The 22,019-nt window shown below is 41.8% G+C and overlaps 2 protein-coding genes and 1 long non-coding RNA gene across 6 annotated transcripts; 2 read left to right on the top strand and 1 right to left on the bottom strand.

Annotated features, from left to right (window-relative positions):
- The first annotated feature begins 321 nt into the window (after positions 1-321).
- Positions 322-6,048, top strand: LOC103719767 (CASP-like protein 5A1). Its single transcript, XM_008809162.4, has 3 exons — positions 322-1,116; positions 5,123-5,255; positions 5,626-6,048. Exons 1-3 carry the CDS (start codon positions 905-907, stop codon positions 5,815-5,817), a joined length of 537 nt encoding a protein of 178 aa, XP_008807384.1. The 5' UTR covers positions 322-904; the 3' UTR covers positions 5,818-6,048.
- Positions 6,049-10,436: 4,388 nt separating this feature from the next.
- LOC103719762 lies at positions 10,437-11,176 on the top strand. Its single transcript, XR_606032.3, has 2 exons — positions 10,437-10,734; positions 10,845-11,176. It is a non-coding gene; the product is annotated as an uncharacterized LOC103719762 (long non-coding RNA).
- On the bottom strand, positions 11,114-19,332 carry LOC103719745 (protein TRIGALACTOSYLDIACYLGLYCEROL 3, chloroplastic). Of its 4 annotated transcripts, none has more exons than XR_606030.4 (11): positions 18,328-19,311; positions 17,197-17,325; positions 15,328-15,423; positions 15,121-15,198; positions 13,868-13,929; positions 13,707-13,782; positions 12,860-12,967; positions 12,129-12,304; positions 11,959-12,043; positions 11,630-11,853; positions 11,114-11,455 (listed from the first exon to the last, which is right to left on the bottom strand). XR_606030.4 is itself a non-coding variant. In XM_039115290.1 (11 exons), the coding sequence occupies exons 2-11, from the start codon at positions 18,080-18,082 to the stop codon at positions 11,815-11,817; spliced, it is 852 nt and encodes a 283-aa protein (XP_038971218.1). In that variant the 5' UTR covers positions 18,083-18,180; positions 18,328-18,464; the 3' UTR covers positions 11,470-11,814. The 4 variants fall into 4 exon arrangements, 2 of the variants coding, with proteins under 2 accessions (XP_038971218.1, XP_008807356.1); XM_039115290.1 differs by lacking the exon at positions 11,114-11,455 and adding an exon at positions 18,080-18,180 and having other exon boundaries at positions 11,470-11,853; positions 18,328-18,464; XR_003388094.2 differs by lacking the exon at positions 11,114-11,455 and having other exon boundaries at positions 11,470-11,853; positions 11,959-12,056; positions 18,328-19,332.
- Positions 19,333-22,019: the final 2,687 nt, after the last annotated feature.

Genomic DNA, 22,019 nt, shown 5'->3' with positions numbered 1-22,019 from the left:
TTCCACTTTGATCAAGCTAGGGAAAGGTTTCCGGTTAGAGCCATTGTCGCAGGTGGCCACGACCTCCGTCATCTTGGGAAACCTTCGTTTCAGGCGTCGCCATAAAAGAAGCGCAGCGAAATCTAACAAAGCATGCATCGGACCCGGCTTTCATTTAGATGGATTCGGTTGGCAATTTTGGAGAGAGACATGGACATGGACATGGACCCCTCCCATTGTCTTCCATTATATAAAATCTCGTGTCAAATGCGCCGGTTGGGCCCACGGAACAAGCGCCGGACGCCTACTCGATCGAATATATAAATATATTATATATAAAAAGAAAGCAGGAGGCGCGCCGCTAAAGTGCGCGGTGCTGACACGCTATCATAGCCTCCTCCTCCACCGCCCACCGGCCGCCCAGATCACGCTCTCCTTCCTCTGCCCTCCTCGCTGCGCTTCTCTCTTGCCGGCCTCTTCACTCTCCTCGCTGTCTCTCCTCTCAGTTGAGTTGACCCCCCTCTGAATTCATTCACTGATCTTGATCCTCCCTCGCCTTCGTCGGAAATCCGTGGAGCTAGGGTTTGTGATCTCTTCCCTTGTTTTCTTATCACCCGATTCCTGAATCGAAGAGGCTAAAAAAAAGGAAAGAAAGACAGACAAGAATTAATAATTCATTAGGGCTTCGACCCGGCCATTACGATCCTCATCGAAGCTCTGAATCGCCGTCCGGTTCGGGGCTTTTCTGCCACCGGAGTCCATCCATCCGACGAGGCATCGAAAGGCCGGTAGATCCGATCTGAGCACGAGGAGCAGGAGGTCTAGCTTTACTATACGGTGGCGGGTCTCTGTCCGCCGTGACAGGTCCCGTGTGTGTACCTTCTATGGTCTGGAGGTTGGCCCAGTAGTAGGAGGAGGAGGAGAGATGTTCGTGAGTCGGCCGGCGGTGCATCCGGTGGAGGCTCCCCCTCTCACCGATGCCGCCGAGAATCCACCCAGGGTGAGGATGAAGGACATCCAGGGCATGCCCGGGACGCCCGGAGGCCTCGCCCTGCGCCTCTGCCAATTCATATTCGCGGCCGCTGCTCTCTCCGTCATGGCGTCCACCAGCGATTTCACCTCCGTCACCGCCTTCTGGTAAAAATAATTCCTCAACATTACATTTGAATCATTTCTCGACTACTGTTTTCGCTCTTTGCTCTGCAAAATATCTTCATATTTTTGTGTGCATGGTATGGCAATCATGTTTTGACTTGTCCTCCCCGTGCCCACCGTGATATCTCATCTAGCATACAGATGCATGCTGATTTAACATCGTTTCAAATGTAGTGACTTCTACGAGTGTCTATGGCATGGCTGAGTACTTTAGATCAGAGATAGAGATAGAGATAGATAGATAGATAGATAGATAGAGAGAGAGAAAAGGGGTGGCTTCTAACCAATGTAAGATCAAACAATTGTGTGGCATCATTGTTATTGCCCATTACTCAGCAGTTGGTGTGCTCTTGATACGTTTGATGTATTTTTTTCACTTCACAATCATTATACCCCGGAGGTTGTCAGTCAGTTGGCAAATCCTTTTCTGACCTACCAATTCTGTATATGCTTTTGGGATATCAGAAAAGAATTTAATCTGAGGTTAGTAGGATATCTTTTTTGAACTTTCATGTCCAACCACTGCAATATTCCAACAAAGTTTACAACATACACGTGGAAGTATCATGTATATCTTGTTATGTTGCATAATTATGTATACTGAGGACAAGAGATTCGTAAATTATGATCCCATCATCATTGAGAAGCAAGAAAGCAAAATCAGTTAAAAATAGGAACGATCGGTTCAAAAGCTAATTTGTGTAAAATGTCATAAACCTGGGAGCCTGGGACTTTAACAAGGAGAATACAGCACACTGTGTGTTAGGGTTGCCTGCTGGTATCTGCAGAAAGGTGGGCATCCGAAGGTAGCATTTTAACACGAAGGAATAGTGGGACTTTTGTGTTTCAAATTCAGTTTAATGGCAATCGTATTGGAGGTATGGAGTACAAAAGTCATAATCAGCAAGGAAACTTGCATGCAGTTCAATATGGATAGCTAGAATGGATGCTAAAGAGTGAAGCTTTAGGACTAAGGAATATCACAATCAATGTATAGAAGATCACGAGAAAAAGAGAAATCAATGGATTTGGTCAATTAGCTTATTCAGTGAGATTTGAAATAAAGAAATGACAAATGGCTAAATTTTATTTACACCATGGTGCCTGTAACAACGCAGAACCTTACCCAAAATGGCTAGCCAGAAGGTATTATTTTGAGTTCTTTAGTCTTATATAATTACCCAAGATTTCTCCAGCGAATAATCGATGTGGGACTAAATACATACCTGCACGAATCTTCACATACTCCCCCCATTTTAAGCCATGACGTCTTTGTCAGATTAAGAGTTCAAATCTATTCAAATTTAATCACAAGCACCACGATCGGCCCATGGTCAGCCTCAATGAACCCGTGCTGCAGTGTTCCCTAGTCCACATGGACCATGGTCCGGGTCCGCTCTGATACCATTTGTCACAATCCAGAATCTTATCCAAAATAGTTAGCCGGAAGGTATTTTTCTCGGTTCCTTAGTCCTGTATAAGTATCTAGGATTTCTCCATCGAATAATCGATGTGAGACTAAACATATGCTTGCATGGATCCTCATAGTGCCCTTTAATGAAATAATAGGAGATCCTATGAAATAGCAACAACTATCATTTTCATGTAATTGAACTCATGGGCCACGCCATTAAGTTTATAAGAGGATATTAGCAAATAGATCGAGCAAATAACTACAATAGCTATATGCTAAATGGTCAACCATCGTGGTTTTTCTCACTTAAAAAATTCAGAGAGATTTATATAAAAGATAAAGTATTTGAAGGGTAAAAACATTTAATTGAATACAAGAATCTATATGATCAAAAATTGGTGAAACATGATGAATTATGAGTGAGTCTTGAGGAATAAGTGGCACATTTTTGATTCTTCGATACATGCAGAAAGGGACAATGATGTGTGTTAGAAGTGGCTGTTCTAAGACTAGCAGGTTTCCAGTTAGAAGACGTTAAGTTGCAGGTAGATCATCACTGGCATGCATGAAGCAACGGTGACATGGTATGAGTACACAATGCTAGGAAGTAAGTTTCCAATGATTAGTGTATATGTACCTGATTAAGGCAAAAGCCTGTATATGGTCCTAATTTTTGTAGATGAGCTGATTTAATACATTTAAGAAATGCCATGATGTATGTTATTAGCATATAATACAATGTTAATTGATGAAACTAGATTAGAATTAGAAATAAGAATTGCAGAGGACAGTTGATGATTACTCAAATTTGAGTTACTGCTTTTGGGATTTGGGAGAGGGTAGTGATGTGAAAAATGCTGGAGTGCTGAAGGATGGACTTTGAAGCCTACAGGAGGAGGGAACCAGTACAGGAACATGAAGACATTGGGGGAGGGGGATTTGCTGTACTTCTGTTTTTAAATGAGTCAGGAATCAGAGTGCTTAGGTTGTAGGGGTTATACGCAAATTTGGAGTATCAATTAGGTGGTTAAGAATAATTTATCTTATAGACAATGGGAACTTCATCTTGCCTGATGCACCTAATTGCTGTGATCGATCATATTCTACATCTGGGAGCAGTCCTTAAACAGAGTTCGGGGCCTTATTTTAATTCATGTAACTTCTGTTCTTTTTCATCTGTACATTCATGCAACTCACAGCAAATTGGCTATTCTTTGCACTAGTGACCTATAAGAGAGTATATTATGTCTGCTTTTCTAGGCTTTAACATCTCAAAGAATGGATATTTTTCTCCATAGTATCTGTACCTTGTGCTTTGACTAACACATCTCTGACTGTGACAAGGTTGTATTTTTAGTCATCTTTGACCATCATAATAGTAAAATCTAAAGCGGCTTTAGTCATCTCTGACCACCTGTATAGTGAAACTTAAAGCAGCAGCTATTACTGTGTCAGAGTAGCATTATGAAGAACTGCAGCTCTGACATAGGCAAGAATAGCATCAGATTGCAGCAACTACACTAGCATTGATAATGGTGGCACAATGCTAAACTATTCATAGATGGCCCATGGTTCAGAAACTTTTGTGATTGAGTTAAAATAGAGACCAAGACCTTGAAGCAACTTGAGGGAGAATACTCTTTCAAAACTTGATTTTACAGAAAGCATCTTACATCAAATGGTGATTATATCAGCCAACAACAGCAGAATGCAAGTGACGGCCGTACCCTAGGTTCCTAACACAAGTTTTCATCTTCTCCTGTTTAGGTCCAAACACCACTAGTTGCAATTGACATTCACATTCACATTCTGAAAATCAGAGTGTATTAAGTCATATATCTTTTAATGGTCCATGCTTAAGCATAAAGGAAATTAAATATTGACATGACACTTGAGTAACAGAATAAGCATCATATAAAGTAACATGCAGTTTTTCTTTTTAACAATAATGAATGGAAGGCAAGAATATCTAGTCCATGCCCCAAATCAGCAAGCATGCAATTGATGGTTTGATGTTACAAAACACAAAGCTCTTCAGCATTATAAGAAGTCAAAACTTAGATTATTGGAACTTGGTGGTTTTCCCTTCCCATGTTTCTGATGGCCCGAGAAGACCTTTCCACTAAGTTGAATGTTGTCAACAGGCCTTAAAGTTCATAGCATCTATACTATTCGTGCTTCACAATTTCAAGCTTTGCGGTTGCTTCTTCATCGAGTATTTTGTGGGAAACATGATTTCCACCTAATTGAATGCTTTCAAGTTTAAACCCCTAATATTGTGCATTAATATTTGACTATAGCCTGCTGCTTGGCAAGAACTGTTGCTTTCATATGTCCTTCATGACTCTGCAAAATCTGGAAATTTGGCTGTTGCTAAGGAAGTGATTAGAATTTCATATTCTACATGTACAGAGGTTATTGGTGAACTTTGTCCGATTGTCTTTCATATGACGCTACGTTCAAGATAGGTAGTGTGGATAAGAGATGCTTAATGTTTTACTATCTTGTGCAAGATTCTTAGCAACTGCATCTAGCAACAAAAAGATTTTGACTTATCCTTGCTGTATTCTGCAGCTATCTGGTAGCAGCAGTCATCTTACAAAGCTTGTGGAGCCTTTCACTAGCCTTCTTGGATATCTACGCTCTTCTAGTCAAACGCCGCTTGCGGAATTCCCGAGCTGTCTGTTTGTTTACCATTGGAGATGCGGTAAGAACAGTAGTCAAATAAATGGAGGACATTCAACATATTTCAAGAATTTGTGCTGGAAGTTTATTTAAAATGCTTGTGAGTTTTGATTTATATATCTGACATTAGATTCAGGGGTCTTTTCCCATGTGTGAAGACAGATGTGAAAAATCTGTGAATAAAAATAAGAATGCATCAGAAATCAGAATATCACTCTTAGGAGAAGCATATTTATCTTATAAATATATTATCCCATTAGAATGTGCGCATGCATGTAATGTGTACTGATTGTTGATCGATGAGGCCCAAATGAAATTTTATGGTGTCTTGACATTCCAGTACTGAGTCATTTTGGTCAGTTAATGTGATGATATCTAATTTTCTACCGCAGATCACATACACACTTACATTTGCAGCGGCTTGCGCATCTGCGGGCATCACAGTTGTGATTGGCAATGATCTCAACATCTGTTCAGCTAACCCCTGCACAAGCTTTGAAACTGCTACAGCCATGGCTTTCATGAGCTGGTTTGCGCTCTCCCCATCATTTGTCCTGAACTTTTGGTCATTGGCGTCCAGGTGAAAAGCAAGAACAGCTACTCCCAAACTATTTGTATGCTGGTGTGATCTTGGAAATTTCTTTTTTTTTTTCCTGATTGTTGTCTACAGTAAAATATCCATCACGATCATGTGTATATTCATGACGACTAGGGTTTGAGAAGGTGTGCAAGTTTATACATTGTTGATATTGGAAAGTGAAACCTAGCATCCGTTCCATGGTAATAGAATGCTGGCCTGTCGTCTATGTGAATTATTAGCGGTAAAAAAACATTTTGATGGATGATGTTTTATGGGTACTGAGGCAGCGGAAACCCTAGTCTATTGCGGGAAGGACCCCTTCGTCTTATCTGGCCTAGGTAGCATCATCAATATTCACTACGCCTTGTACAGCCCCAGATGGAAAGGAATTTATATGACTACGTCCTGGAATAATTTAAACTTGATCCGTCTGTACTTTTTTCTTTTTCTTTTTTTTTTCCGGGGGGATCAGAATGTTGAATCGGATATGATTTTCTCCTTATTTTATGCTTGGAAATATAAATCTCAGAACCATTAAGTTATAGGCGAGCTCCGTTCGGTTGGTATTTGTCGGGTCGGGGCTGCTAATCGGAGGTTTGACATGATTTTGATGCAGATCTTATTCTGGCCTCGGAGTATGTCTCTAGCGAAGTACAGGGTCCTAGGAAGATACTAAGATCCCTCGGTCCGCACCCTTCGACTGGCGTGAGCACCGGGTGGGGCTTCTTAATTCCCCCTCCTTTATAACTCCGGCTCCATGACCTTGTGCTAGAAGAGGGGTTGGGGGATATCCTTGTTCTTCTTAATTCCCCCTCCTTTATAACTCGGGTGGTTAATTCATCTGGAACCTGCAGGGGCATTCCCAGCTTGAGGAGCCCTGATTTCATTCTCCATATACGGTCACCACAAGCTCAAAACGGAGCACGACTGATGGTCCCAGTTCTTGTTCCATTTGCTCCTCATTTAGTCACATGAACATAATACGAGGTTAGGAAATGCAAAGACTTCGAACTTCAGAGCTGACCGGCCGACCCGCCCACCCTCCAAATGATTGGTGCAAGCATACTCTGTGATTGGCACACCATTCCATTCCCTGCCATAAAACTGACTCCTTTATCTGACGAAGACTCGTGGGATGGGTGTAACCTGTAAAACGTTATTTTAAATTCACTACTAAATTCTTAAATCTATATAAATCCAAAAAGAAGGTCGAATGATCTTTCATGGTACAATGAGATGATTGGTCCTTGAACCTGCTACATAAAGCCTCCCATGTCTGCTGCCTCTCAGATCCTTTCAAAATTACAGAATTTTCACGTACACCATTGTCTCTCCTCCGCTGTTGCTTTGTATGTAGCAAGCATTGACATCCGGCACAGGCTGGCCAAAAAAGATCTGATAACGAACGATATGCCTGCATCTTGGAAGTAGGAGCAGAACACCTTCTGCTATAGAGTTCTAGTATTGTAATTGTACGGCAGTCATGTGGAGACTATGACAATTTCACAGACCAAAAAAGATCTTCAATAGCTGCTCGTGTTCTATAAGATCAGATGAGGCGTGTTCCAAGGACTGGAACTATGATATCCTTAATGGCGAAGGCTACACATAATGCTTATTGATGGTGCTGGGTTGATGATTGCTTGCAGTTGCAACGTTATGTTGTTCCTTAGCTCCAATTTCTTGATTCAGGGACCCCACTTGCTTCTGCAGGCTAATGTTTTCCTGATGACAATATACATCCCAAGTAAGAAAAAAAGATGGGAGTTTAGAAAAGGTGCAAGCAACAGGGGTCTTGTGATAATCATGTTACAGCACCTTTTGCAGCATGGCGGACCTCTTTGTGGCGCTTGCTAATCAAGCCTTTAACCTGACTGTCAGAAAGATGCTCACCGGCCCCAGCATACATACATACATACATACATACATACATATATATAAATGAACAGCAATCTCAATCATACTAACATGTTATGGAAAATAAGGAATTTTTACCGAAGTAACATATTACAGGAAAATGACTTTCTGCATGTGTCTCAGAATGTTGAGCGAATAGAGTACCATGAGGTCTTGTTCGGGTAGCTCTTTTGCACATATCTGAACCATACATCTCTCATCTGACTTCTATAATTTGCTGCATCTGCATTCAAACATCTTTACATTTTGTTTTGGCAGTGTGCTGAAATCTGTGATTCATGAGCTATCAAATTTCCACATTCCCCACTTTGTTCTTCACCCCGAGAAATTCATCCAAGAACTACTCATGTATAAAACCAAAGTATAAAACCCAAGTTAGGACCGCAAAATCTTTAGGAAGATTGACACTAGATAAATCATTTAATTTAGTAGATTACTTAGCAACACAATTTCACATATTCCACGATGCTCCATATAATTTGGGTTTAAATTTTAGCATCAAGTCCTACTACACCTATAAACTGGACAAAGCTTTTGGTACTTGGGAGTATTAGCAGGCCGATATTCTGTCGACGGAATAATCTACGATGTCGTGCAAGGATTTAAAAACTGGTGGAATGGGTTGGGGCCATCAGAATTGTATCCGTTGCAGCATGACCTGCACCGGCATAGGCACGGAGACACGAGAACAAGTGGAATAGGGGCAGGCAGCACTTGAGAAGGAGGCAGGCGGTGGTGAGATGCCAAATCAAGAAGAACAAGTGCAGGGTGGCATTGGAGAAGGCGAAGGAGGTAGTGAGGCTCTGAACAATAACGGAAGCCAACGGTTGCGCGGGGCGAGAGGAGGGACGAGGAGGGGGGGAGGAGTGGCTCATACGAAAGGACGAGAGGGGGACTTCGGGTTTCTCCACTTTATGTGCCTGAAATTAATGCGCTTTGAATCAGGGATACATGGTCATCATTGGCCGGTCCGGTCTGCTGAACTGGTTGGTCGGTCTGGTCTCCTGATCTGATCGATCATAAGCCTACAAATCCAGGCCACGATGAGCAACCCTCGCTCGCTGTGTTCTTTGAACTATTGCCAATTATATTCTATGTGGAGGTTAAACATATACGTGTCCGAAGAATCAATTCTATCTTCCTTCTTATTGTGTATGGGTGGTGTAACGACTACGACGACGGGGGAGACTGAACCCAGGCGAATGGGCATGGGATTCAGGCTCAGCAGATCTGTAAGGCAATGATCTTCTTAAGATCAATCTGTCTTGAAGTGGTCGAGGGAGTATATATTATAGCAATCTCTTTTCTTTTTCCGTTTCTCCCCTTCCTTTGTTGGGGGGGGGGGTCGCTAAAATCAGACCTTCAAATATCGGCATCGATCCTTCCTCGACTAAAAAGCCGACATCCGGGGGGGGGGGGGTCGCTAAAATCAGACCTTCAAATATCGGCATCGACCCTTCCTCGACTAAAAAGCCGACATCCATCTCTCGAAGTTGGTTTGTGCTGAATATTCAAAACGAAGATCTGGAGTCATTCGAGAGGCTTGTGTCTCCTGGAGCAAGCACATTGGTTCTACAAGGACAATGCAGTCGGACAAAATCCATCACCCAAATCCCTCTCCTTTAAAGAATTCATCTCTCTGAGTATCCTGCTTGTTACCACCAAAATTTGACCCAAGCTAGCTGCGTTTTCAGATTAATGCTTGCTTGATTGGAGAGGTTGTAGCTCTGATCTGCAAGGTTGGACCAAGCTTGAAATGGTCGGATGGACCCGCAAAAGAGAGCACAAAAGGTTGCCCGACTTTGTTCGGCGGAGAAAACTCTAATGCCTAAGTTAGGCTAAATCTCGAGGAACAACAAAGATTTTAGAGAGTAATAAAAGCAAGAGTAGCGGTGTGTATATAAGCATACCTGGAGATTCTTTGGGTGTAGCTTATATAGATTTGTTGCGGAATTTTCACCCCGGCAACAGCCTTAGTCCCAACCGAGCCGAGCAGAAAGAGACCGCGTCCCCCACGAGGTATTGTCCGCTTTGGGCGCTCCGGTCCGCGCGTCCAGCGCTGACGGAGGGAGACGTTTCCGGCCCGCGCGTCCAGCGCTGACGGGGGGATTGCCCTCACGGTTTTGTCCCACAAAAGGTCCCTCGTGAGGAAAAGGCTTCGCCCTCCTCATTATAAGGCACGGAACCTTTCCGCTCTAGCCGATGTGGGACTAAATTCAAGGCCCCCTCCCCCCCCCACAACATAGCCCCTCCAGCGGGAAGGTTCCGGCCAGGTTTTACCCCAACGGGCCCCCACAGTCCTGGAGGGTAGTCAATGGAGAGAGGAGGCTCCCCTTCCTGGCGCGCCATCTGTTGCGGGATTTTCACCCCGGCAACAGCCTTAGTCCCAACCGAGCCGAGCAGAAAGAGACCGCGTCCCCCACGAGGTATTGTCCGCTTTGGGCGCTCCGGTCCGCGCGTCCAGCGCTGACGGAGGGAGACGTTTCCGGCCCGCGCGTCCAGCGCTGACGGGGGGATTGCCTTTACGGTTTTGTCCCACAAAAGGTCCCTCGTGAGGAAAAGGCTTCGCCCTCCTCATTATAAGGCACGGAACCTTTCCGCTCTAGCCGATGTGGGACTAAATTCAACAAGATTAAAAGTCAGTGCCGGAGAAAGGTCTTTTGTGATGCCTTTAGTGAAGACCACATGGTGATCCTAGGCGTATCAGTTGCCCTCCACTTTTAAGGCCGACTGACTTCTTCGGCTTGGACGAAGGAAGTAGTCATGCTAATCTATTGAGCCGACTCATTGAGCCAAGCTACCGGGATCACCTTCTCGAGCTACTTCTGGAGTCTTCTAAGGAGTTCTGGATGTAGCATTTATTATCTACTAACTTCTGACAACCTTCCCGAGACATCATCCGCATAGTTGCCCGAGATCAAATGCCATGGCGATGCAGCGTTAAAGATCATACCGAGCAGTTGAGCGGTTGGATCAGTTCAAGCCATCCAAGCTTCTACATAAGGTGAGCTGCCTGCATTTCTTAACTATTTTGGCTTTTTTACAATTCAAAAGCTTCTACTAGAGTTGTGATTCGGAGGTTTTCTAACCGAAGCTGCTCTCAATCCACTGCAGAAGCTGGCGCTCAGTGGTCCTGCATCTTTCCTTCCTCTAGGTATTAATAGATACCTTCTTTGATCTTCTTCTTTCTTTTCCTCTCGGCTCTCTCTGCCATTTTCCTGCTTCATGTTTCCGGAAACATTTTCCATGATGATATTCACAGTGTAACAGGTTTATCCACTTGAGGGCTTCATCAAAAAAAAAAAAAAAAAACACCCGTGACGAGCATGCTGATTAGCATTTAACGAGCGTGCTAGAATGTTCAATTCACTAGAATCTGTAACTTCCAATAATGTTCCAAAATAGTTTTATAATCTGCTGAAATAAAAATCCAAGACTTAACAAGATACAGAACCTTCTGCATCTGCCAGATCTGAGGAACCCACAGGTTCAAATTTTCTGCCATTTTTTCCTAAGACTGCACAAAATGCAGACTTCCGCAAAGAAAAAGTACAAATAACAACTACAGCCTTAAGGCATTCCAATGATTGTTTTGCATAGAAGTGCCCAATTCTCCTAATGGTTCCAAGATTCATGATTGTTATCCTGACCTCATAACAAAGCAGTCATCATCTCTTAATGCGCAGATCCAGTTGAAAACATAACTGTAACGAGTTCCAACAGCCCTGCTACAGCAGAATGCTCATCTCAAAAGTATGCCTTTTCTGTATCAGCTAAATTAGCATGAGAAGAGGTAAAGAAACCTCCAGAAAAAAAAGTAGTATTTTCTCAAGAACAAATTTGCCCAATATAAAGATTTTGAAGGAAAAAAAAACAGCAATGGGATAAAAAAATGTTACATCAATCAGGCCCAGGGATTGCCATATAATGGCCAAGCCATCGCCGTGCGCCTGCAGACTGTCTCCGACCTTCCAGTCATAACTTGAATGATGAGAATATAAGGTCCTTGTTACACGGAAGTCCAGAGGTTGGCAGGTAAGATAAATAGATTACCAGCACACCAGAAATGCTATTGAGTGTAGTTTCAGTATTTGATAGGCCCATCTAAGCTGCCGGATGCGAACTGCAAAAACAAGCAAGGATAAAAAATTTATTTGGGGTTTTGCTCCTTGGTCTTCTTCATGGTAGGCTAAACATGACAGCGATACAATCTGAAAGTCATGCTCACCTGTCTAACTATAGGATTTGTGGATGTGGTAAATTCATCTGTCATTCCTTCCCAGACTATCCTTCCCTCATAAAGAAACAACAATCTGGCAACAGAGTCTTTAATCTATGCTCAAAATGGGAATGGAAAACCTGTTAAGAGAATTTGGAAGCCTAGGATAATGCTATTACCTATCAACAGCTCTTTTTATGGTGCTATGCTGATGAGTGACAACCACATAGGATGTGATCTTTCCTGGCTTTCCATGGGCATCCTCGCCTTTCATATGCACAGAGCGAATGAGATCTTCGACGACAGTGGAAGCAATAGGATCAAGTCCTGCTGTGGGTTCGTCATACAAGAGCACCTGATCGGGGAATAATAAGGAAAAGGCATAAAGTACACAGCTTGCTAGATTATATTTCAAAAACTTGGTTGCTATTTTGATCTCCTCTTGAAGGCAGTCACTCACTAAAACTAGGAAATTTTGAAGAACATCAACATTGTTTTCAGGAACCAGTCTGTGAGTTTATAAATTCTCATTAGATGATTGAGGGCTCAAAGTAGTAAAGAATGAGAACTTTTTCTTCCTTTTTTCTTTTTTAATATATCATAGTCATTGTTCTTACTTAACAATTACCAAACTAGCAAAAATTGTAATGTATAAAAGTATCTAAATTGTGAATCCAGTGGTTTTCAAATGCACTGTTGAGTGGCATGAATGTGCATTTAAGGATGATCACAATCCACAAGTTAATCCTGATTGAAAAGTTTGTAACAGCTATTACTGAGTCAGTGGTAAGACGGTAAAACATCATAACTTAAAAAGGCGCTCGCTGTTATCATTGAATGTATATCAGGTTAGATATAATCAACTGTACAACTGAATAATAAAAGAAGCCAATTCAACTCATGGGCATACCTCTGGTTCTACCACCTCCTTTGTGTTATCAAAGATTATAGACCTCGCTAAAGCTACACGTTTTTTCATGCCACCAGATAGTTCTGATGGCAAACAGTCTTCAACTCCCTGTAACGACATAATTCAGGGATAGCTCAAGTGATGTAAACAAAGTGTCAAGACATACAGAAAAATTGGAAATCGTAAACAATTAACCTATCTGTAAACAATTACAGCATACCCAATTAACCTATCTGTAAACACAGTGTCAAGACATACAGAAAAATTGGAAATCGTAAAGGATGAAACGATGCATAACAATTTCTCAAGCTGTTACAAATTGTTAAACGTGCCAGAGATAACTGTAATGTATGGATGCCATGGAATACTCTGTCCTAAGGAGGAACTTGGACAATCTAAAGCAAAGAGAACGATGGAGAAATTGAAGGTGCTAAGCCAGGAATTTATTAATGGAATGGCAGTTGACAAAGAGAATATGGACCCCAATAAATTAATGCCTCATGATCGTTAACTAGTTCTACAAATTCATGGTGGTGGTATGAAGACATGCTTATCTGACAATTTATAGAGAATTATTGACGTTATAAAGCTTTATGTTCACATATTACAATTATACGACTTAATAACTCGATATCAGAAATCTGGATCTGGGTTTTAGATGGTTTGTTATGGTTAGAGATGCAGGGAGCAGGTGAATAACCTCCTTGTTGTATCTTATCTTGTATCTGTAATACTCTTTTTTTTCACTAATGTCAAAGGCAAAGTTCTACAGAATAGGAATAAATTGTCAATGCCCTGATATAGAAACATGCACAAATGTATATCTCCATTCACAATTTAAATGTACCTTGAGCCCTACTGCAGACAAATTTTCTGCCACAAGTTCTGCTATCCGATCTTCTGACATCTTTGAATTTTCATATCTAATGGCGGAGAGACAAATTAGGCAACAAAAACTAAGTAAGAGATATGTACTTATCCAAAAAAAAAACTTTAATAATCCCTTACAATAGAAAACCAACATTTTCACGGACTGTAAGAGAATCAAATAATGCTGCACTCTGAAACACCTGCAGCGAGTAAATTGAACAAGAGAGTCAGTTAAACCCAGGTAACACCCTAGACAGTGAAGAGAGAAGTCAATATCTCTGATGTTCAGTAATAACCGAGGATCAGTCTTCAAGCACAACATTGAAATACAATGTGTATAAGAGCTGATGCAGAGACTTTCAACCTTAAGTATGTTGTTTAGTTAGAACAAGATTGTATGACTTATACTGTTTATGAGGTTTGTTGGAAAAAATAGAAACAGAAAGCAATACAAGGGAACAGAACAGGTGTACTGAGTGATAATATCTGGTACTTGATCCAGATCTTGCTTTTAGAGTCAAGATACATTATTAAGTATAATTTTGTACAAGGTTTTAAATCTCATGGGATGGGGGTTGTCCCAGTTTCTCTATGGAATGGGATGCCCCACTGTCCCGCCATATCCCAATGGCAGTCTCAGTTGAGAGTCCCATAGGAGCCCTCCATCTCTCTCCCCTTTTTCTTGCCTTTCCTTTCTTATTCTTTCTTTTTTCTTTCTTTCCTTTCTTCCTTCTTTCCTTCCTTTTTTCCTTACCTTCCTCTCTTTCCTTTGTCTTCTTTCTTTTTCTTATCGCTTCTATTGTTCCTCTTCTTCGTTCCTTTTTCTTTGTCTTTCCTTTATTCCTCCTTTCATTCCTTTCTTTTTCTTTCCTTTTTCTTCATCTTTCCTTCTTCCTTTATTTCCTCTTTCTCTTCTTTCCCTATATGGATCGGTTTATTGCAACCCCATCCTGGTTCCATTTTCTTAGAGGATCGGGATGGGATGGCTGGGATGCCCCCTGTCTTGCTGAGACCTAAAACCTTGATTAGATATACAGACAAAAGATATAATTAGATTACTCTTTTGACAGATTATCACTTCTACATTAAGTTGCATGAGGTTATAAGTATCTGGATATAAAAAAGAAGTTTCAAAACACCTTTTATAAGTTACTTAGATGCAATCAGACAAGCCCTTATCACAGCCATAACTAAGTTATACAAATACTTGGGTATAATCTATAAAATAAAAGCCTCAATATAAAAGGTCATTTGCTAAAAATAAGTGATTTCTTGCTATAAAATGACCGACCATATGGCTAAATTTACATCATGATTCCACTTAGATTCTAAGACCTTGAACATAACTATACCAACTCAATTACTTTTATTTTCAAAAAAAAATAAAGTACCAAGCCGATCCGGAGGCCTGATATTTCTTCATCACTGACCAAACCATGTCTCTTTCTTCCACGGATAAAAACCTCACCCTGCTCATCATCAAATAAAACACATAGGGTGAAGGATCTTTAGATGCCAAAACATATAAAGAACAAGCAGCGGAAGCCTACTGGACAAAAAATTTCAAGGATAAACAAATATAGCATCAAATTTCTTGCCTTGTCTGGGGCTAAAAGCCCTGCCATAACCTTGAGCACTGTTGATTTGCCAGTGCCTGAAGGTCCAATTATTCCAACAGCTTCCCCTTGTCTAATCTGAATTAAAAAAAGAATAGTTACTCATAACATAATTTTAGTTCCAAAAATGTGCCAGGTTTATCTGAAGTAGCAAGCCAAAATTACTGCATATAAAAATGGTGCACAAAATACTCAAAACTCCGGGATACTTGGTCCATGCAGAAGAAGAACACTGATCTCTGAAAACTTTATAGGGGGCAAAAGATAAAGCAAAGCATGGTAAACTTGCTTGTTACCAGAGTGAAGATGCTTATGAAGTAGAAAAAATAAAACAAACATAACCATTCAGAGTTGAGCTTCTAACTCAATGTGAGGTAGTCAATATATCTCTGGAAGAAACCTTTGATTAATCATACAGAGTTTAAGGTGAAATCCATATGAAGCATAGACATTCCCGCGAACTAGAAAATTAGAGAAGGCATGAATTAGCAGAACAAGTTTGATATCTATCTACTCTGATTGAAATGTGAATAGCTAAATACATGACAAGGCCTATAATGCAATAATGATGATGTCAGCATATCCAGTATAGGGAAAGAAGTAAAAGAAGTGAGAGGCTGCATAAGATCCAAAAGATAAACATTCTAGAGGCCCATGCCTATGGTCTGCACCAATCAAATTTGTCATATTGCTAGGAAAGATCTAACAAGATGAGGAGGCACAATTTAATTATGCAATCATCACAGATGATCATGCTTACCTTTAGAAATATCCAATGCAATTTAATGGAGGCTAAAAGGGACAAAGAAATGATCAAATGTGTTTGAATATGAGATAAGAACTTTTTGCTGGGAGACAAAGATAAGTGGTTATTTGTCAAGAAGTACTACAATTGAGTAGATAAGGATTTGCAATTGGCCAGAGGAATCAGCACATTCTTGAGTCATGAATCCATGAGTAACTACAGAGACCCAAGGAATCTGCATAACTAGAGATACATATTAAGTCCATAGTCATTTTGCATGGAAGAAAAATATGAATGGAAATAGGCCCTTCTATAATTCAACCCAACAACAAAATATATACTAAAAAGGCTAAGCCATGAGATATCCGAATGCTAATAATTTGTTTAGGGATACATTTGAATCTAATTTGTTATTGCATAAAAAGTTCCCATGCAAAGGAATTAGCACATATATGCATGTGTTATCAAAATGAAAAGTTTCATGGAAAAGAATTAGCACATGTGTGTGTGTGTGTGTGGTGCATATATATTATTATGAGATATCCTTGACTATATACATCGTATGCATGTATCCTTGCATGCATTTATGTATGATAGGACATAGGAGGAAAACCGTAAGCAAACATTTTTTTTTATATAGAATTTAAGATTGCCAATTGTTGTGAAGTTTTTAAAAGGATTCTGCAAGTCATGCATAACCTATACAAATTATAGAAATGGGATAGGATTAACTCCTGGATCACCTCCCAGGGTATGCGTTGCACACCAGAGATAAGGCATGATGATTAAAGACCCTGTCATAATTTCAGTCAAATCAAGGCAGCCTATCAAAATTTAAATAATCTGAGTTCAGTCAACTCAGAAAGACTCTGGGCCTCTATATAATCGAACCAATTGATAGAACCTTGCACTGCAAGTGTATTATGTGTAATAATACAGCATGGATAAGCATTCCTTCAACAGGGTTATAAACTAAATTGGTAACACAACATGAAAAGCATATTTTCTCATATTTGTAGCATTTAAGTGTTGATGCACTACTTATAAAGAAATTATTGCTGGAAATGTACATGATACGAAACAAAGAAGAAGCAGAGAGGATTTACCTTGAAGCTCACACCTCTCAAAATTTGCTTATCTCCAAAGGATTTGTGGACATCTCTGCACTCGATTAGGACATCAGGTTCAACCCCAACATCTTTACCCACTCCCAAATTATCGGAGATGGATGAATTCTAACAACATAATGCATAGATCTCATCAATCAAGAAATATTAATGGCAGTTCTCAAAAAGAAAAAGAAAAACTAGAGGCAGAAGTTTTTTTTTTTTTTTTTTTTTTTTTTTTTGAGAGAGAGAGAAGGATGGGAAAGACCCATCAATTCATTTCATGGGATGTGATGAATACCAGAGAACATAGACAACAACTAAGTCTCAAATTCCTACTCCACCAAGAGTCATTGATGGAAGCACCAGGTGCATGACACTATGTAGGTCACTAGTTCAATAAAATTTATCAAGTACAGTGGGATCATGAGAAAAGGATAACGAGAGGCCAATCTTTTCTCATAATATGATGCGCCTGAGTTTGGACGAGGTGCAATCGATTGTTTTGTCATGGCCTTTGGACTTGGCAAGCATTCACTGCAACAATTTTTTGAATTTAATTCTCTTGCACGAGTGCGAAGGGATGTGAGCTTAAGGGTCAACCAGGAATAACGACATGAGCGGGTATACGACTCAAGAGTGGAGGGAGAAGAACAGTTCGCAGTGAATCAGATGGTGCAAGGCTGGTTGGACCATTGCAGGTCCAGCAAGCAGATAGCATGAAAGACCTAGAGTGGTTTCAAACTCCACACTGGCTTCGGCAAGCAAATAGCGGGTCCATGGCACATCGGTCCAGCAAGGAAATGGATCTATGTGGCCTGCTGGCCTAACGTAGAACATTTTGCGGGCATTCTTCATTGGTCGGCGGCATTCTGCATCTTACCATGCATACTTCCTCTCGATGCTCGAATCGGTGTATACCATGCGATCAATTCATTCAACGGCTGGCTGGTCCAATTCGATCTCATAACAATCCAACTGAATCTGACGGGACGAGAATTAATCCAATTCGCAGGAACACCCAGAGGAGCCGAACGAAGAGGCGCCGAAGAAGAATAGGTGGAAAAGGCTATTAAAGAAGAAGTAGTAGTAGAAGAAGAAGAAACGTTCGTCTTGGAGGGAGGCACTTACATAGGTACCGCAGGCAGGAGGGCCGTCGCCCCAATTCCGCGGAGGGGCGGCGCAGGTGCAGAGGATCTTCCTCCCACCATCCCAGCACGAACCAGCCCATCTCCTCCTTCTGATGCTGCTGCTCGGGAGGAGAGGTTTGGGACGCCCCCTGAGACCGGCGGAGGGAGGGCCCCACGAGTTGGCCCAGGAAACGGTACTGCTCGACATGTCCGAGCCCAAGCCGGAGGGATGGGAAGAAATAGATGAAGAAGATGATGATGGTCGCCGGGATTACAATCTCGCCATCAGAGGGAGACAGCAGGGATTCTTTTGAAGAAGTCGGTGCCGATGGTGATGCATTCCACCCCAGGAAGGGAGGAAGGAGACGACTAGATTCGAGCACCGGCCCTTTGGCAAAAAGAGGAGAAATAGAATGGAGGGAAGAAAAAAAATGGTGAATGAGGCACGGAAAGAACGTTCGCGCACGGAGAAAACGTGCCCACAAAGCTTGGATTGCGAGGAGTCGAAAAGGAAAATCACGCGGCACCGCACCGCTGGGGACCGATTCTCGGTTGGAGGAGGCAAAAAGTTTGACCCGGAGCCCCAGCGATCAGTCTCCGCTCGCGAGTCTAGTCGCGACTAAACAGATCAAAATTAAATCAGCGAGGCGGGCTCGTCGAGCGTAGACAAGATCATCTACTTTCTCTTCATTTTTGCTGTTGACCCCCCTTGTGCACAATGCCCAACAAAGCTTCATCAGAAGGGCTTTTGCGGGCCTGGAGAATCCGTGGGTCCGAGGTGGCACGAAGATTCTCCATTATGCTGATGACACCCTTAATTTTGCTAAGGTTGCTGCTCTAAAGATCATTATTTATAGCTTTGAGCTTATTTCGGGCCTCTCAATCAACTTCCAAGAAAAGCTCCATCTCCTCTATCAACCCGCAGACCGATACCAACCAAGATTGTGCAACTTGGCTCAACTGCTTCGCTCTCCTTCTCCCTATCCATTATCTTGGTATCTATTACCCTCAATCAGGAAGATGATCAGGTTGTGTGGTAGAGGGGAACCTATAACACTTCTTTCCTCTACCAAATCCTAAACTCAATAGGTGTGAAATGCAGCTTTGCCCCCTCCCTTTGGAGCTTGCCTATTCCTCTTAAAATCAAATGTTTCTTATGGCTCCGTTGGAAGAAGAAATTGAACACAAGAGAGTTGATGGGTAGAAGACTCGGAAGGAATCTAGGTGGATGTATGTGTTGCGGGCCTTCCGATCCGACAATAGCACAGTCCCAACCAACTGACGACAGAGAACGGCCCGCGTACCCCACGAAGTATTGTCCGCTCTGAGACTCCGGCCCGCGTGTCCAGCGCTACGGGAGAAATTTTTTTCGGCCCATGCGTCCAGTGCTGACGGAGGAATACCCGCACAGTTTTGCCCCACAAAAGGCGCCTCGTGAGGAAAGAGGTTTTCCCTCCTTATAAGGCACAGACCTTTTCGCTGCCTAGTCGGTATGGGACTAAATTCAAGTCCTTCCCACAACACAGCCCCCCCAGCGGAAAGGTCCTGGGCCGGCCCGAGCCAACGCAGCCCCCAGGCCGAGGGAGAGTTTCTATGTGCGGGCAGGCATTCCTTCTAGCGCCATCTGTTGCGGGCCTTCCGACCCGACAACAGCACAGTCCCAACCAACTGACGACAGAGAACGACCCACGTTCTCCACGAGGTATTGTCCGTTCTGGGACTCCGGTCCGCGCGTCTAGCGCTATGGGAGAAATTTTTCCAGCACTGACGGGGGGATACCCGCACGATTTTGCCCCACAAAATGCACCTCGTGAGGAAAGAGGTTTTCCCTCCTTATAAGGCACAGACTTTTCCGCTATCTAGTCGGTATGGGACTAAATTCAGGCTCTTCCTACAACAGTATGATTTGCAACCAAGCTTCGGAGTCTGTTGACCACTTATTCTCCTCCTGTCATTTGTTTTTCTCAATTTGGAAGACCGTCTGCTTAGCTCTGGGTGTTCTTCATCCGTAAGCTTCTCTCAAATTTCTTTGCATAGATTGGCTCAAGAAGGGCTCAAGAAGAACTTTCCAAATAAGGCGTGACCTGTAATTCTTATGTTGTTTGCTGCTTTTGCCTGGGTGTGCTTGAAGGAGAGATGCCCGACTATTTCTTAACAAGAGATGCTCGATCGCCTCTGTCGCACTGGAAGGACTGCTCTTGTTCAATGATTGGTCCGACCTCTGTGATCACAACTTTCTCTCTAAGTTTGGCAAAGTATCGTTAAAGAGTTTAGGAAGATAATGTCTAGCATTCTTGCTGATTGATGTATTGGCCATGCAACTCCATAAATTTGTCTCTTTCCTCTGTATGTTATCAAAATTTAGTTCTGTAGCTTAACTATAAGATTTTCTTATGAATAAATGATGGGCGGTCACCTACCTCCCTATTTCCTCAAAACAAAATATAGTAATACTATATATTTATATACATGCATTATATTATATAGATAATAGACAGGTTGGCTCAAGGTTTTGATCATCATCTATATTTTTTTTTTAATTCTTTGGATCGGTATTAATTCAGGTTTAAGCTAAACTTTGAATCAAGTTACAATTCAAGAACAATTCAAGCTCGAATTGGTTCTAGCTTTGTTGAGGTTTATCAAACCAACATATTAGACTCATGTTCTGTTCATTTCAAAATTAAACATGAATTGAGCTCCAAATAATGTTAAACAAATCATGTTTTGATTTTAGAATTTAAAATTAATTTCAAACCAAGTAAGATTAAATCTAAGTTTGATCAAGTTGGGATTTAGTGAACCTTAGTCAGGCTCTCCTATAACCCTTCCTAAAAAAATCTTTATAATGTATTCAGGAGGCCTTTTGATAATCCCACATATTGTTGCTAAAATTTGAGTTGAGATTGGTCTCCGTCCGAAGTGTGCCGAGGTCGGCTGGATCCGAAAAGAAAGACATGATTGATCTGCAAAAAAATCTACTTGTAGGAAGATTATCGGCGGGAGACCCTTCGATGCATAAGTTAGAGATCTAGAGCAACAATGGGGAAAGAGAGAGAATAAAAGTATAGAGCAACAATTGGGTTTTTGGTTTCGTTGTTGTGAAGAAGGGCAAGCTCGAAATTTGATGATCGTTATCTGTGATGATTACTTGAGGAAGCCTGAATCAACAACTTATGGCCTTTTAGATGAAGTCACAAGCTTTTGCCTCGGTAATTTGAGCCACTGGTTCAGCTTCTACCCATTTGGTGAAATAGTCGATAGCCACAAAAAGAAATTTATGCTAGCCAGAAGCCATGGGGAAAGGTATGAGAATATTCATTTCCCATTGTGCAAATGGCCAAGGGGTGCTAATCAACGTTAATAGTGCAGCAAACCATCGTTGTATATTGGCATGTCATTGACATCGATCACACTTTTTCATAAAATCAGTTACATCTTGTTGTAAAGTAGTACGCCAGCGAACTACCCTCCAGATGGTTGCTATAGATTCTTTTATGTACTTTTTAAAGAGCAGGATAGCTCAAGTAAGTAATAGACTGACACCAGTGCCTCTGATAAGAGAAAATAGGTCCACATGATCAACCGAAAAGGCTTTCTATGGCCATTCTCTGCCTGAGCAAATGATGCTTTCAGGAAGGACGAATGCAAGGTTTTTTCTCTACCTACGACCGCCGATCGTTCCTGTGACCA

This window comes from Phoenix dactylifera, chromosome 18 (assembly GCF_009389715.1).
Source record: "Phoenix dactylifera cultivar Barhee BC4 chromosome 18, palm_55x_up_171113_PBpolish2nd_filt_p, whole genome shotgun sequence".
Taxonomy (NCBI): Eukaryota; Viridiplantae; Streptophyta; class Magnoliopsida; order Arecales; family Arecaceae; genus Phoenix; species Phoenix dactylifera.
The sequence above is the reverse complement of the archived record's forward strand: the minus strand, read 5'-3'. Positions and strand labels throughout refer to the sequence as shown.